Source organism: Parus major, chromosome 2 (genome assembly GCF_001522545.3).
Source record: "Parus major isolate Abel chromosome 2, Parus_major1.1, whole genome shotgun sequence".
NCBI lineage: Eukaryota > Metazoa > Chordata > Aves > Passeriformes > Paridae > Parus > Parus major.
Genome location: NC_031769.1, coordinates 20558003 through 20572213, shown reverse-complemented (window position 1 = coordinate 20572213; position 14211 = coordinate 20558003). Strand labels below are relative to the sequence as shown.

The window sequence follows — 14211 nt, the reverse complement described above, 5'->3', positions numbered from 1 at the left end:
GATTACTGAAAATAATTCTATGATTAAGTACTTTGTTCCCCTAACAGATATACCTAGATGAGAACTCTAATAACTAGAGAGTGCTAGGATTCTGGCTACAACAGTAGCCACATAGTGTGAATAGTTAGTAGTCAAGCTAGAGACTGTGTACCCAGAAGCTCCTAAGTTAACTTCAGCTTTTACTCACTGGTCTACCCCTGCCTCTTTCAGAATTAGCCAACAGAGAGGAGAGACAGAAAAGCAAAAACTACTCTCAGATGATTTACCGAGAAACCAAAGGAGACTAGCTGCACTAAATCAAAGCTTATTCTGTGAATAACCTCTCTGCACAAAAGAGAAGATGACTGGAAGACATCTGATAACACCAAAGCTCAACTAAGAAAATGAATTATTTATGCCTATTGTCACAAAGTTAGTTTCTCTTGCTTGGAAAAGCACTTTTGCAAAGGACTCAGATTTCTGCACACATTTCTGTTACCATCTGCATCAGCACAGCGCCACTCAGCGGCCACACCAACCCCACAAATCCCTGGCACCGGCCGGGGAAAGCAGCTCCAGCCCTGGCTGCACTCAGAGGGAACTGCTGCAGTGCGCGGAGGAACAAGGGCTACAGTGCATGGAGCAACAACAGTCCTAAAAAAGCAGTAAAAAACCCCAACTACCTCCTCATATCTTCCCACTGTGGATAGCTGTGGCAAGAGAAGAGATCGGAATAAGAAGAAAGGTTTAAAGGAGAACATGTAGATAGTCAAAAGGACAGATATCATTTCACTGGCATTTTTACCACCAGTGGCCAAGAACAATTCCAGTTAGTAACTCCTACCCTATTTGGAAAATATGCAATACTGTGAGAGCCAGTGCTCTGAGTACACTCTGCAAACACCTGGTAATCCCTCAGTTTTGCAATTCAGTCTGTTCTTTCATCACTGCTAAAATTACTGCAGTACCTTTAAAATTGCTTATATTTTTAATTATTTGTTAATTGAAATTGCTTATCTAAATAGTTGAACAAAAGGTAAAGTGACTTTAGATAATTTCTGAATAAAACAGTATTCAGTCCTTGTTATTTTGACACCTGCAACCCTTTTAGATGAAAAGCTCATAAGCATTGACATGAAAGAAGCTGAAGGTTTTACACACAAAGAGAAACAAAATCCAAGAGAAATGCTCAGAGAAGGAAAGATGACAAAAATGATTTCCATATAAAGGAAATATGACAATGTATCCAAAATTCAGTCTTGCCTAAGAAGTACTGGCTGCTCTTTCTTTTTGATAGACTACAACAAATCACTTGGTAACAAATATGATTATAGACTTAAGAAGAAGCAGGTTCTGACTATAATTATCCAAAGGCTTCAAAAAAATGGAGGGCTCCTAACAGTAAAGTCCAATTACTTGACTGGTTAGAAAAATTAACAGGACACATAATACCAGTTCATCCTTAAAAAGATCATTTTCAGTTCCTCCACTCTCCACAAAAAGAGACAGACTCTATGGGAGTTCTGGTTCTAGGTTTTTAGGACAGAACTGTCTGAGAACCTAAATGTACACTATATTACTGTGTCCAAAGCACATTCAGCATTTTTGGAAAAGAAAAAAAATTCCAACTTGGATAACTAAGAAATAAAGCCTACCAGAAAGATAATCTGAAAGGCAAATGAGGGAATGAACTACCAGTTTTCAAAACCAATATATTAAATTGCAGAGCAGCAACTTAGCCTAAAGTAAAGGAAAGCCCCTAGAACAAGTCAGATTGATTGATGGATCATAATCTAAAAATTCAGACGGATAAATCATAATCAAAAAGGAAAAATTAAAAATACTGATGAGAACATACAGATAAAACCCAGAAGGCTAACTGAAAAAAAAATTCAATAGGAAACAGGGAGCATAAATGACAACAGTGTTAAATAGAGGAAAGTTAGACAGAATATCCAAATGACATTCTGGAAGTCTGAAAGCATAGGCTGCATGAAACCATAACCAAGTGCAAGTCTAAGATGTCTCAAAGAAGATTATATTATTTGTTCATCATCAAACCTGAGCATTTTGATTCAGGTCTTGCATGGATCTGTCCCAGACCTCATTTCAAGTAAGTATTTTCAGTGCTGACTTAGATAATGGAAAATCATTTTAAGAAACATGCTGATGAACCTGAGATAGACTTTGTAGCAGTGGAAGAGAAGATGGAAACATTTCCACAATTCAAACTGTTCCTGTTTTTATATAATCTTTATTTGCAAAATGAAACACAAAACCCACAAAAGCCCCCTAATCATGAGCCTCCACTGAATCACTCCACTACATCCATGTCTTTCCTGTACCTGAGAGCCCAAAACTGGACACATCACTCCAGAGGTCACCCTACAAGTGCCAGATAGAGGGAAAGAACTACCATTTCTCTTCAGCTGCTGGCTACCCTCCTGCACAGCCCATGATGCAGCTGCCCTTCTTTGCCACAAGGACACAACAGCGACTGAGTGCAACTCACTGCCCACAAGAGCCTTGGGTCCTTTTCTACAAGGCTGCTTCCCAGCCAGCCAGTGCTGCCCTGTGCTGTTCCATGGCTTTATTCCATCCTGGGTGTAGAACTTGGTGAATCTCAGGACATTGCTGTCAGTCCATTTCTCTAGTTTGATGTGGCTGTTTTGAACAGTGGCTGTGTCTTCAAACTTCCCTAACTGCAGAAACTGCACTCCCATCATCCAGGCCATGATGTAACTTCTACATTCAACTTGTAGCTGACAATCCTGTATTCACTGATACTAACATCGGCAATTTTGTGCAAGTATGTTTTATTTCCATTTGAGGTCTACTTAAATCAAAGGGCAGTAAACAAGGAGACTATCAAAACAGAAACAGAATATATTCCAAATCTATAGGTCACAATCCCAGAGTATGTAAAAAATATGAACGAGCATAAGCTAGAATGAACTTACTCATCCCTGAACATTCTCTGTCTCCATCCCACACGTTAGAAACAGCATGTCCCGTCAACAGCAGATTAATCAAACTTTGGCTACACAACAGAAAGAAATTATGTAAGACATAAGAAATTAGAAGGGACATGCAATTTATTTCAAAAAATGTGGTTATCTGTAACAAATTAAAAAATTATTGGGTTACCCAAGAAGACATTTTGTAACTGTTTTCCATTAACTAGCATGTAATTTAATTTTAATTAACACTAATTATCATCTCCACTCTTTCAAACACCAACTTGATATAGAATGTAGCCCTGAATTTGAGAATAATCCATCTGAAAATTCAACAAGAACAGAAACATTTCCTCAGAACTGATGTACTAAAAGGAGTTACCAGTGAAAAAGAAACACTTTTCAGTGTTGCTTTTAGTTATTTTAAAGTTATAACTGAGTCAGTCTTTTAATGTCAGTAATTTCCTAAAAGAATGATCAGTTACGTAAGACAAAAAAAATAAGCCCACAAATCTGTTTTAAATGGTAGCAAGCCTATTTTGCAGCTTACCTTCCATGACCATAAACAGGATCTATCAATGGCTCAGTTGCATCTTCAATTTCATTTTTTATGTTTTCAATACCCTGCAGAAAAATTACAAACATTTTTACTATCTTAAGGAATGAGCTGCAACATTTATACAACAGAATGCAACAGTAAAATATTGGAAGGCTGGTGTTTTTACATGAACTGCTAACATGCTGCTTTCTCTTCAAAGGAAGATGTTTTCAAACATCTTGTAAGGAAGGATGTTTTCAAAATGTGTAAGTCTCCCACATTAAAAGAGAAAAAGACAAACCAAAACCCAAAAAAACCAAAGGACTTAGCCTTTCAAATTTTAAGGCTGGAACTGTACTGCAACATCGATGAAGATACCATTTCATCCATTTATCTGGACATTCATCGATTTATTGTTCACCTTTTACATAAAAGGGTTACATGATCAAACTGTCTCTTAACAAAGAAATAAAACCCACCCACAAAGTACATCAAGCAACCCACAAACCTTTGTCAGTATTACAGAATACAGAAAGAGTAATACTCCGAATCTGTTTGTCCATGCTGAATATTGATCCCAAACTGCATCCTTCAGTTCAGGGAAGCTTTTGAATGCTCGTTTGCTAAAGACAAAAAACAGTAACAAACAAACAACAGAAAAGAAGTATGTATTTGGATGAAGCATTAGAATAGTGTCACAAAGCACAGCCAAGAATTACTAACACCTAACATGAAAATGTCAAAGTAAAAGTAGAACAGATCTGGTTTTATATACAGAATGACACAGCAGCTCTTCTGGAGTTACTTAACTGCCATCTGCAGATGATAAATAATTCTGGAGCAAAATGCAAAAATGAACAATTTTTATATGCAAACACTAATCATAAAGTTACATACACGTGTGAAAGAGCTGAGTGGCTTGCACCACTACTGCAATTCTATAAAACACTGTTACTGAAATTGCAAATAGACTGTATGTCACCAAAATAACAGTTGCATTATACAGTGTTCTGAAAGACATTCAGCCCATAAATAATGGAGAAATAAACCTTCTATTTAACCAGGTAAGACTATCTTCTAGGCTTTTGAAGAAAATTATTATATTTCCCACAAGAATTTGACTTTGTTAGACACTAGCTCTGAAAAAGCAAATTGTTCAAAACATTCAACAGTGGTACATTAACATTTGGGATACTATCTTATTGCATAGTATGGTGACTGCCTGGATGATAAGGTAACACTATGTGATCATATGTTTAAAAAGGAAAAAAAAACTGAAATAAAAACCTAGGAAAGGAAGAAATTCACCAATACCTCAGTGAAGCAATACACTTTCAATTTCTTGGGCAGTTAGAGCTAAACTACTACATTTCAGAACAAAAACATTAGTTTGAGTAACTCAAACTAGATCATAGTATTTGCTTATCTTACACAAACAGGTATATTATTTTATTTCTAGTTTCTTGCGCACTTTTAGTAAGCTTTGTTTAAAAGAGAAACAAACATCTTCAAAAATATATCCATAGATGGGTTTACTCTGGCTAATTTCTAATTACTCTGGCTTGATTTCTAAACATCCTTTCTTCATCTGTAAAGTAAACATGGCATACAAGGTAAGCAAGGCAAAGCCAGTCCTGAAATTCATCTGTAAAGGCAAATGCCAGAGCATTCATTCCCAGTGAGAATGACTGAAAAAAAATTGGATACCACAACTCCAAAGACCGAAGGGGTGAGCAGGAGGGGAGGAGGAAGAGGAAATTAGTGTTTTGATGATCTAGAAAAATGTTGTATTCTCCTCTTTCTTATTTCCCTATATGACAATGGATTTAAAAAATAAACTATAATTACTACTGACAAACTGAACGGTGGCTATTTCAGTTCTAATTAGCAACATTTTCCATCAGGTGTTTTTTTGAATTCTGCTGCTCTTTATTTAGTCTTTGGGGATTGATTTGTATAATATATACACAATGGTTCACCTTGAAAATAAAAGGCTGTTACCTTTAAATATAAACTCACTAGACTGTGAACTCTGGGTTTAGACCCTCAAAAAAGAGTAGTGTTTAAAGTATGAAACAAAAATCAGTCCTGTATATGACACATTTTAATAAATGTTTCTTATGATATCTCAAATCAGGAAAATGTACTGATGACATTATATAAATATGGAGGATTAACATCTTTAACTTAAATAGGAATCTTGATTAGATTCACAAAACTCTGTGTTCATAAACTTGAAATGCATAAAATATCTGTCCAATTAATCACATTACATTGCTCCAGTTTTATTTTAAAGCCCAATACTTATGTTCAAAATAATATTCCATTTTAAATGGCTAAAATACAAAGAAAAAACACAAATCCCCCCAAACCAAAACTTGAAATCCAAGTTTAACCAGATGAGTAACACACAAAAAGTTCCTCAGCATACCCCTTTCAGGCCTGTGAATATTAGTGAAACTTCAAAATATTGTATTTTAAATGTTCCAACATATTACTTACTGAATTAATGCATGAAATCGCTCAAAGCCAAGCTCTTCGACAGCCAAGGCAGCTATACACAAGAGACACTTTTCAGCACTACACATGGCAAAAAAATGACACAAGATACACACAGCAAGCTAGAATACTTTCAAGCTCTAATTATATTTTTAATCCTCTCCTGACATTTAAATTTAACTGATTAATATAAACTAATTTACTGCAACATTAAGATTCCACCATACAAATTAGTGAGAACATTTCTATTTGGACTAATCAATTTATTAAAAGCACAAAGCCACTAGAGTGCATAGTCCTGGAAATATTTGTCATATACTGAGCTGTTGCTTTTGTACAAAATGTAGCTGTCACTAAGTCACCAAGCATTTGCATACTATAGATATAATTCTGCAGGTTAACAAGAAGTACTATTTCCTAGAAAAGCAAGCACGATTATTTGGATAATTTTATCAGTGTAGGTAAGCTGTATTTTTTCTTTGAATATACACTTCTGTTACTGAAATTTGGTTAGTTTTTTTCCATTTAATGCTTATTTATTACAAACAAAAAAGTAGAATTACTCTACACAGTGTTATACATTCTGTTTTAAATAAGTTCTCATTGTTTTCTTTCAATAATGGATAAAGAGTCTTTCAAATTTGTGTTGCATTCAGGACATAAAAAAAAAATACAGCATTAGTGTCTTCCCAAGTTCAACACAGGCTTTATACCTTTCTTTTTTCTTTTCTTTATCTTTCTGCTAGTAGAATAATACACAAAACAGATCTGCTTTCTGATAGATACTATTTGATGCTGAATATTTAAACAATGTCTGATCACTGAGCTATGGGATGTGGCTGCATACAATTCAGTTAATATCTGAAGCCATTAGGGCTAGTACTACTGCTCAGTTCTTCCCACCTGAATTCCTGAGAAGGCATTTTATACCCATTCTGATTGCATTTTGAAAGATGCACTTAATTTGCCCTACATGCAAACACAACTAATTCTCAAGCAACAGAACACTTTCATTTTCTACTTCAGAAAAACACCAGCAGCAGTCTTAAGAATTTTAGTTTTTGTCATTTGAATAATTACAAGGAATTGGTTAGATTACCAGGAATAAAACTGGACTTAAAAGAATGTATTTTTAAGACATTTTTATAAAATACAATGAATCTAAATTGCAGAAAATGCTGCAAAATAACCTTGCTTGAAGAACACATGTTTTTCTAAGCAGAAGGTTAGAGGGCCTAACTCATATAAAGCAATCTTTGAACCTGGGAACTTGCACTACTAAAGCCAACACATGGCCAACAAGTGACTGCTATACACCACAAAAGCAGATGAAAAATGCTATTGCATTCAGTAAGTGTGCTCGAATCCACCTTTTGTTCACACAGCAGGATGATAGGCAGTTTCATTCTGTTACTAAAGAACAGAGTGAAATGCTAACAGAATTACTATTTGAAATAAAGGGAAAAAAGTAGAAATTCTAAAGAGAAGTAGAGCTATACATAACCCAAACAATGCTAAATAAAGACAATGCTTAGTGGAACAAAAAAGAACAAACAGCAAGAGAACATGAGATGTATGAGAAATACAATTGTTTAGAAACCCTTTAAAATGATACTCTCACATGCTGTGTCTAAGCATATTTCATGGCTTTATTATAAACATATCCCCATATTCAATTCTCAAATAGCCTGCCATATGGAACTGTATATGTAATACTCCCTGCTCACCCAACTCTTAAGTCCTGTCAACTATGACAATGCCAGTTTCTATTCTTATTGAGTACAGCAGTCAAGCAAGAAATAAATTTACTCCTTTGCACTAGCAGTTACACAACTTTGCATTACTCACAGTATCTTCTCCTCAACACCTCAGTCCCGCCCCTAACCAGGTTAAGAAGAGGGTTTACAGGTAAATAGCAGGACAGAGGAAGGGAAAAAAGCCCAACCTTAACTAATACATCTTAAATTGGTTAGTGTATTGCATTACATACAGAAGGCAAAATACTGTACAAGACGTGCATTCAGTGTCTAGCCGGGAATGTAAAATAGAAACAATAAAAGTGATCAACACTCCCCATGACATAAGCAGGCTATACATGGTAAATGTATCCTGGTATTCCATGAGCACATTCCATGCTATTAAGGACAAGCCAGGCAAAACTTGAAGACTTGTACAGAAACGTGAAAAATGTAGTTATGTAATAGGATGGATTAGTTCAAAAATGTTAGCGTTGAGAGTAATTATTAACTTGAGTGTGTGTTTAAAAAGACTGTTGAACATTTTCTACAGTTAAAAGTCCTTTGGAATCAAGCAACACATTAAAAAACAGAACAGTAAGATCCTGTAGATCACTAGTCTCTCCTTAACTTTACCTAGAAAACAAACTTCCTATAATTGGCAAGAGCTTCAGAGTCAAATAAAAAAAGAAAAAAAATTAGGAATTTCAGAGTTACAACTGCCTTATCTTGCAAAGGAAGGTTTTTTTACAGATAAGTTGCAGATAAAACTTTCTGTATAATACTTTAATGGTCACCTTCAAACTCTTATGCACTGACCGTCTGGTTTTTCAACTAAATATCATTTTAATTATTATTCTTTGAGCCTTCTAAAGCACAGGAAGCACTTGCTAGAAGCAGATAATGACTTGTGACAAGGAGCCCCTGCACAACAAATTGCTATAACTAGCTGTGTACATATAAATCTATTTGTACAATTCTTACTTTGTAGTTATGCCACAAACAGATGACATACTCCTTCCATCAAAAGACAGCACCTCTACAAGCAATATGCTCTCATGTGAAGAGATTTTCATACTTCTTAAGGCTCACATTCTGAACAAAAACTAAAAGAAAAAGCAGCTGATCTTTTAACACATTATATCTCTCCTGTCAAAAGATTAATAAATACAACTCTCTGATCATATGTGCACAGACAAACTTTCCATGCCACTGACTCCGCAGTAGTTAGATGTGACTTGATGCCTCATCTTAGTGCAACAGATGATGGCTCCTGGAGCCTTGATGTCAGTAACTAATGAAGGAATAAAGACATTGGCAAAAAAACCCAGGTAACTGAAAAATTCTAAGCTATAAAAAAATTAGGATAATTTACTGGAAGGTGATTTAAACTGTTTGGTACTGCACAGAAAAATGGAAAAAGGCTACTTCTCCATAACAGAGGATCCAGAATATTTTAGAATAAATAAAGCATTGGAGAATTTTCTACAAAATTCTTCTAAAACAGCAAGTGACAAGTATTCTTCCAGTGTTAAGAAGCATGTAGATGTTTCAAAACTAAAGTTGTATCAGGTCCCAGTAAATTACAAAATAAAACTGAAGATTATGGAAATTGCTGAAATTCTAAAGAAACATATATGTTAGAATCCCAGTGACAGTCAGCACATTGCTTTCAACAAAAAGGATCAATGCCTCTATTTACAACAGACAAAAATCTGTCTTTTGCTAATGGAATTACAAAGGCAAAACCCCCATCTGTGAATTAATAAAAAAGCAGTGGTCCCTCAAAAACCACGTAATACTTCACTTAGTGATGGGTAATTTAGCATAGAAATACGTCTTACAAGATTGTTCCTCTCGACGGCTAGATTCTGCAGGACTCTCAGAAATACTAGCAGTTTCTTCAGTTGTTTTTCCTCTTATCCATGTTGCCAGACAGTATGACTCAGAATTATCAGAGCAAGCCATTTCCAAAATATCACATAATGTGTGACAGAGAAGGTTCTTCTGCTCCTCTTCTGAAAGACCAGAAACCTGCATGAGTCTGACTGCTGAGAACCACTGTCATATATAAGTTACTAGTATATTTTTTATACATTAATGCTATCTAAATAATTACTTTTATCTCATTAATTACTAATGTTAATTGCTCTTCTACTATACTGGACCAAAGATCATAAAGCTGTCTTTAGAAAAATATGCTTTTCTAGAACTTGTAACCCATTCCCTTTTTTAATACTAATTTCAATTCATTATTTATAAAACACAGAAGTATTAAGGACCAGCACAGACCTCACAAATAGGAGTTCTGAAGCACATAGTATACATACAGTATGGAAGCACACGAAAAAAAAAAAAAAAAAGTGTGAAATATTTTAAGTTTTTTGAACTAAGACATGCTTTACAAATAAATAAAACAGAAAAATAATAAGAGGAAAAAAAGAAGTCTCAGTACCTGGACAGTCTCTCCAAGTAGACTTTTCACTGGTAAAAAGCCTCTTCAAAAGGAATGCCTTTGTTATCAAGGAATAAAATATTATTAAAATACAAGACAAAGCCATCTTTTACATTATGTCACAAGCCCTACAACAAAGCATTTTTGCATAGTTTTAGATGAGTTTCAAGCTGCTTACCATTCAAAACAAGACTGAGCCTGCTCTGTTTATTGAATTTCCCCATCAAACCAGCTACAAAGGTGGCCTCATAACTACATTTAAAACTTTTGAGTTTGAACTTCAAATACACTTGAAATACACATAGTGCATACTGGCATATACACCTCCAGACTCACAGGACTGCAATAATGGAGACACAAATATTTTTCAGTATAATTGATCAGTAGTACAAGACATTTCTAGTCACTAAAACAAACCCCTTCAGTAGATAACAAGTAGTTAACAAGCCTACCTATTTTAACGATTGCAAATAATAACCTGCAGACCAGGTTAAAGAAATCCTATGTATGTATCTATCCCTTCATATCCCTGATTTGTTTTATCATCAACACCAATGCTGCAATTAAAATATATATATATACGCTCCAAATTACAGAGGAGGAACAATGAAAGAAGAAACTTCATGAAGCAGAGTCTTGGGTTTTCTAATTACTTTGTAAGATGCCATTTCAGGTACTTTCAGCACCTCAGAAACAGCTAGTTCAACTTTCACTGCTTTCCTCACATGCTCACCCTATTCTCCCATTACAGATTTTTTTGCACACCCCTCTAGTAGTACACAGCAGCAGCAGACACTGCAAGATCTGTTTGATCCCTTCCTCCTTCCCTAGCTGGAACTCAAATCACTTTTAAATATGCTTTAATTACTTAATTCCAAGGAAGTTTAACTACATCACCTAGAAAAAAATTATCTACATTTTATATGTTCAAGACTTGACACTGCCTTTAAACAGCTGGCTGGTCCTATTCCTTAATCTCTCCAATCCCCAGATAAAAAAGACTTGTAATTCTAACATCCAAGACCAGACTCCCTGCATCTGAGAGATGCCATGTTATGGAGTAATAGTAAAATAGTTCATAGTAAAATAGTTTTTTATTGATTGTTTGCCACTTAAACAGATGGTGCTTCTTCCTGCAGTACAAGTCTTTTGGTGGAACCAGTGTTACGAATGGCAGAGGTTTTATGACATTATACATGCCAGAGATGCAAACAATTCCACACTGTCAGTTGTCTGACCCATTACTTTCCAGTTCATGATCAGATTCACTCTGCTACAAGATTTAAGCATGTCCCATATCAGTGGACAAGGCCTCCAATCAGACTGAGACATATCTGCAGAATCTGATTTGTGTTTAAAAGGAGTCACCAGCAGGTTATCAGAAATAACTAGGTCCATGACTGAAAGCCTGCCTGCTGCTCCAAGGTGCTCCCACAGGACTGAAGAGCAGTCATAGCTAAACAAACTGGTCTGGCAGAAAAGATTCAGCCTACAGGTCCTATGTCCACCCAGCAGTCCTAACTGCCCTTAAACAGCATTGCAAAGAGCATGCATGGACTGCAAGGTACAATTAAGTAAGAAAACAAACAAACAAAAAAAATACCACAAATGGTTTAGCATATCTGCAACACAAGTGACATCCTAAACACATTAAATATATATATTCACTTGACATATTTCAATTATTCTGCTAATTAGGACTTCCAAAGTATAATTTTTCCCCTTTTAGCACATAGTAAACCTTGATTGATGTGAAAAGCAACTACTTCAAATATTTCTAATACAGAATTACAAAAAAAAAAGCATATATTGACACATTTATTACCCTTAAGACCAGGGAGTTCAAGAGATGTGAAAGGATTAGGATTGAATTTGTATCTTCTCTTTTCCTTCTCCCCTTTATAATGCATTGCTGATTTTGAAGTTACTTCTGCTTGGACCGACCTGCGGTATTTTCTCAAACATATGTCCTTCTGTAAAATTATAGTTCAAAATCAGCCCATGCCCATCCCTGCCTTTTTACAGAGATTTTGCCTCCTCCACACTTTAATTATGAAATCAAAATACAAGTGATCTGCAGTTTTTTCATATTTAACTCCATATATATAAAGAACAAATTTTGGGCTCACTGATATTAAACCATTCCTATAATAAAGACATCTTACCTGCACAGGTGCTATTACTGCACAAGGGCCACCTTCAAATTGTTCTAATGCAGTTGATTCAGAGTCGCTAAAGACAAATCCTGTCAAATGAAAAAGGATTTTATTTAATGAAATACATAAACAACTACATTTACTCCTTCCCTAACAGAAATGACACCCGATTTATTCACCTTTAAAAATCAGGGTTTTGTTTCCTTGATAATGTAACTGCATTTGGTTAAACTATCTGAAACAAAAGAGTCATCAGTACAGATGAAAGGACAGATATTAATCATTTATATCTGCAATTAAATCATGACCACAAAGGTCCAACACCTAGGGTTTTAAACAAAAGAATTTCTAACTTAAACCATGGTTATTTTATGATAGTTTATTTCTCATCAATAAATTAAAATTTATGTATTATTTTGTCGACATGTGTAATAAAAATAGATCTTGGTACCTTCACTGAACACATATAATACACTTCTATTCTCAATGAATAGCACAGTATGCCTCCCACTGATCTCATTTTTGACCTATCAGTGTATCCTATTAAGACTGAAATATGCTGAGTAGCTTAAATATTCACTTGCAACTCCTGAATAAAACATCTTAATGGTGTTCTTTCACAGAAGAAACACTACATTTACTGAGATGCAACATCACCTATTTTCCCCCTCCAGCTTTAATGCATTTGTATTTCAGAATTATCTTACAGTCACATAACAAAGCAAATACTGGAGCAATTACTACAAAATTGTTTCATTACCACCTTGCCCTTAAATTTGTCTTTAAGACAAGGTGATTCATAACTTTCATTTCTCATGGATAAATGCACATGCAATTACCTTGATGAAGCTGAAACACGGCAACTTAGAGCAAGTGGTGTTTTGTATTATCCTTTTAAGTAATAATAAGACTGCTAAGTCATTCTAGTTCACTGTAATCTAGAAACCATGCAACTGTAGCCAGCAAGTAACCAGCAAACACAAGCAAGTGGGGGCAGGCAGAAAGGGGATACACATGCATTTTGAGACTGCCAGTGTCAGTCTCAGCAGAAAGAAAGTTCAATGCTACTTTCCCACAATTTCTCCTCCTCCTAATTCTGCAGGATTACATGCTGCCAATAACAAAAGCATCTCTAAGCCCTGGATGTGAATTTGAACTAAGGAAATGCATCTCCCCTCATTACAGCATGGCAAGTACGTCATCCCAAGCAGCAAGAGCCAGGACAACTTGATGTTTTGCATCCCATACTTCATCATAGAATAGTAGTTGTTCCACAACAACGGGAATTTTTTTGTTTTTTAAAAGGATCAGGGTAGCCATGGGGTTTTTGCTGTATCTGACCAAAGGCTCCAGGTTTATTTCTAGCCACATGTGCAGATGTGCATTACAAAGATGTATTTCATATCCAAAACCTAGGTGCCTATGTCAAGCCTACATACTTAGATCCAGAATCACCTGATGTAGCAATGAAGCTCCATTAATTCACACCTGAACCAAAGTTTACAGTAATGTTATTTCACTGCCCTGTTAACGTGACCTACTAAGAAATATCATCAGTCCTTTCAACTTTCTGAATTGGTTTGTGCAGACTTAGAATATTAAAAGGAAATTCGTCCTCTGCTTTGAAGCGTTACTGCATGCCATCTAAGCACATTTCAACAAGACAGCTTTTTTAGTAGTTTTAATGCTTTGTTTCTGCAGAAAAACAACATACTTGGGTGTGGTACCACTAAACCACACTTAAGAAATCTTGAATTTGCTTCACATTCTTCAGGCTTCTTATAGAAGGCATGAACCCAGCTTAACCCTGCCCTGTTTTTCAAAATTGCTTCCTAAAAACAAAGAACATCGAGTGATCCACCGGAATGAATACAAATTTGAGACAGACAAT

At 35.4% G+C, this 14211-nt stretch overlaps 1 protein-coding gene across 6 annotated transcripts in view; it reads right to left on the bottom strand.

The window, feature by feature from the left end:
- The window catches only part of MINDY3 (MINDY lysine 48 deubiquitinase 3), a 47419-nt gene that overhangs the window by 28521 nt on the left and 4687 nt on the right, over positions 1-14211 (bottom strand). For 3 of the 6 annotated variants that reach the window (XM_015618217.2, XM_033511824.1, XM_033511829.1), the window contains exons 2-8: positions 12330-12409; positions 10165-10222; positions 9554-9727; positions 5977-6028; positions 3983-4097; positions 3487-3560; positions 2940-3019 (exon numbers count right to left, since the gene is read on the bottom strand). In XM_015618217.2, the coding sequence (XP_015473703.1) occupies positions 2940-3019; positions 3487-3560; positions 3983-4097; positions 5977-6028; positions 9554-9727; positions 10165-10222; positions 12330-12409 (633 nt within the window). Of the gene's footprint in view, positions 1-2939; positions 3020-3486; positions 3561-3982; positions 4098-5976; positions 6055-8693; positions 8738-9553; positions 9728-10164; positions 10223-11989; positions 12138-12329; positions 12410-12499; positions 12556-14211 lie in introns of those variants that run through there. The other 3 variants (XM_015618218.2, XM_015618219.3, XM_033511831.1) reach the window with 3 other exon arrangements.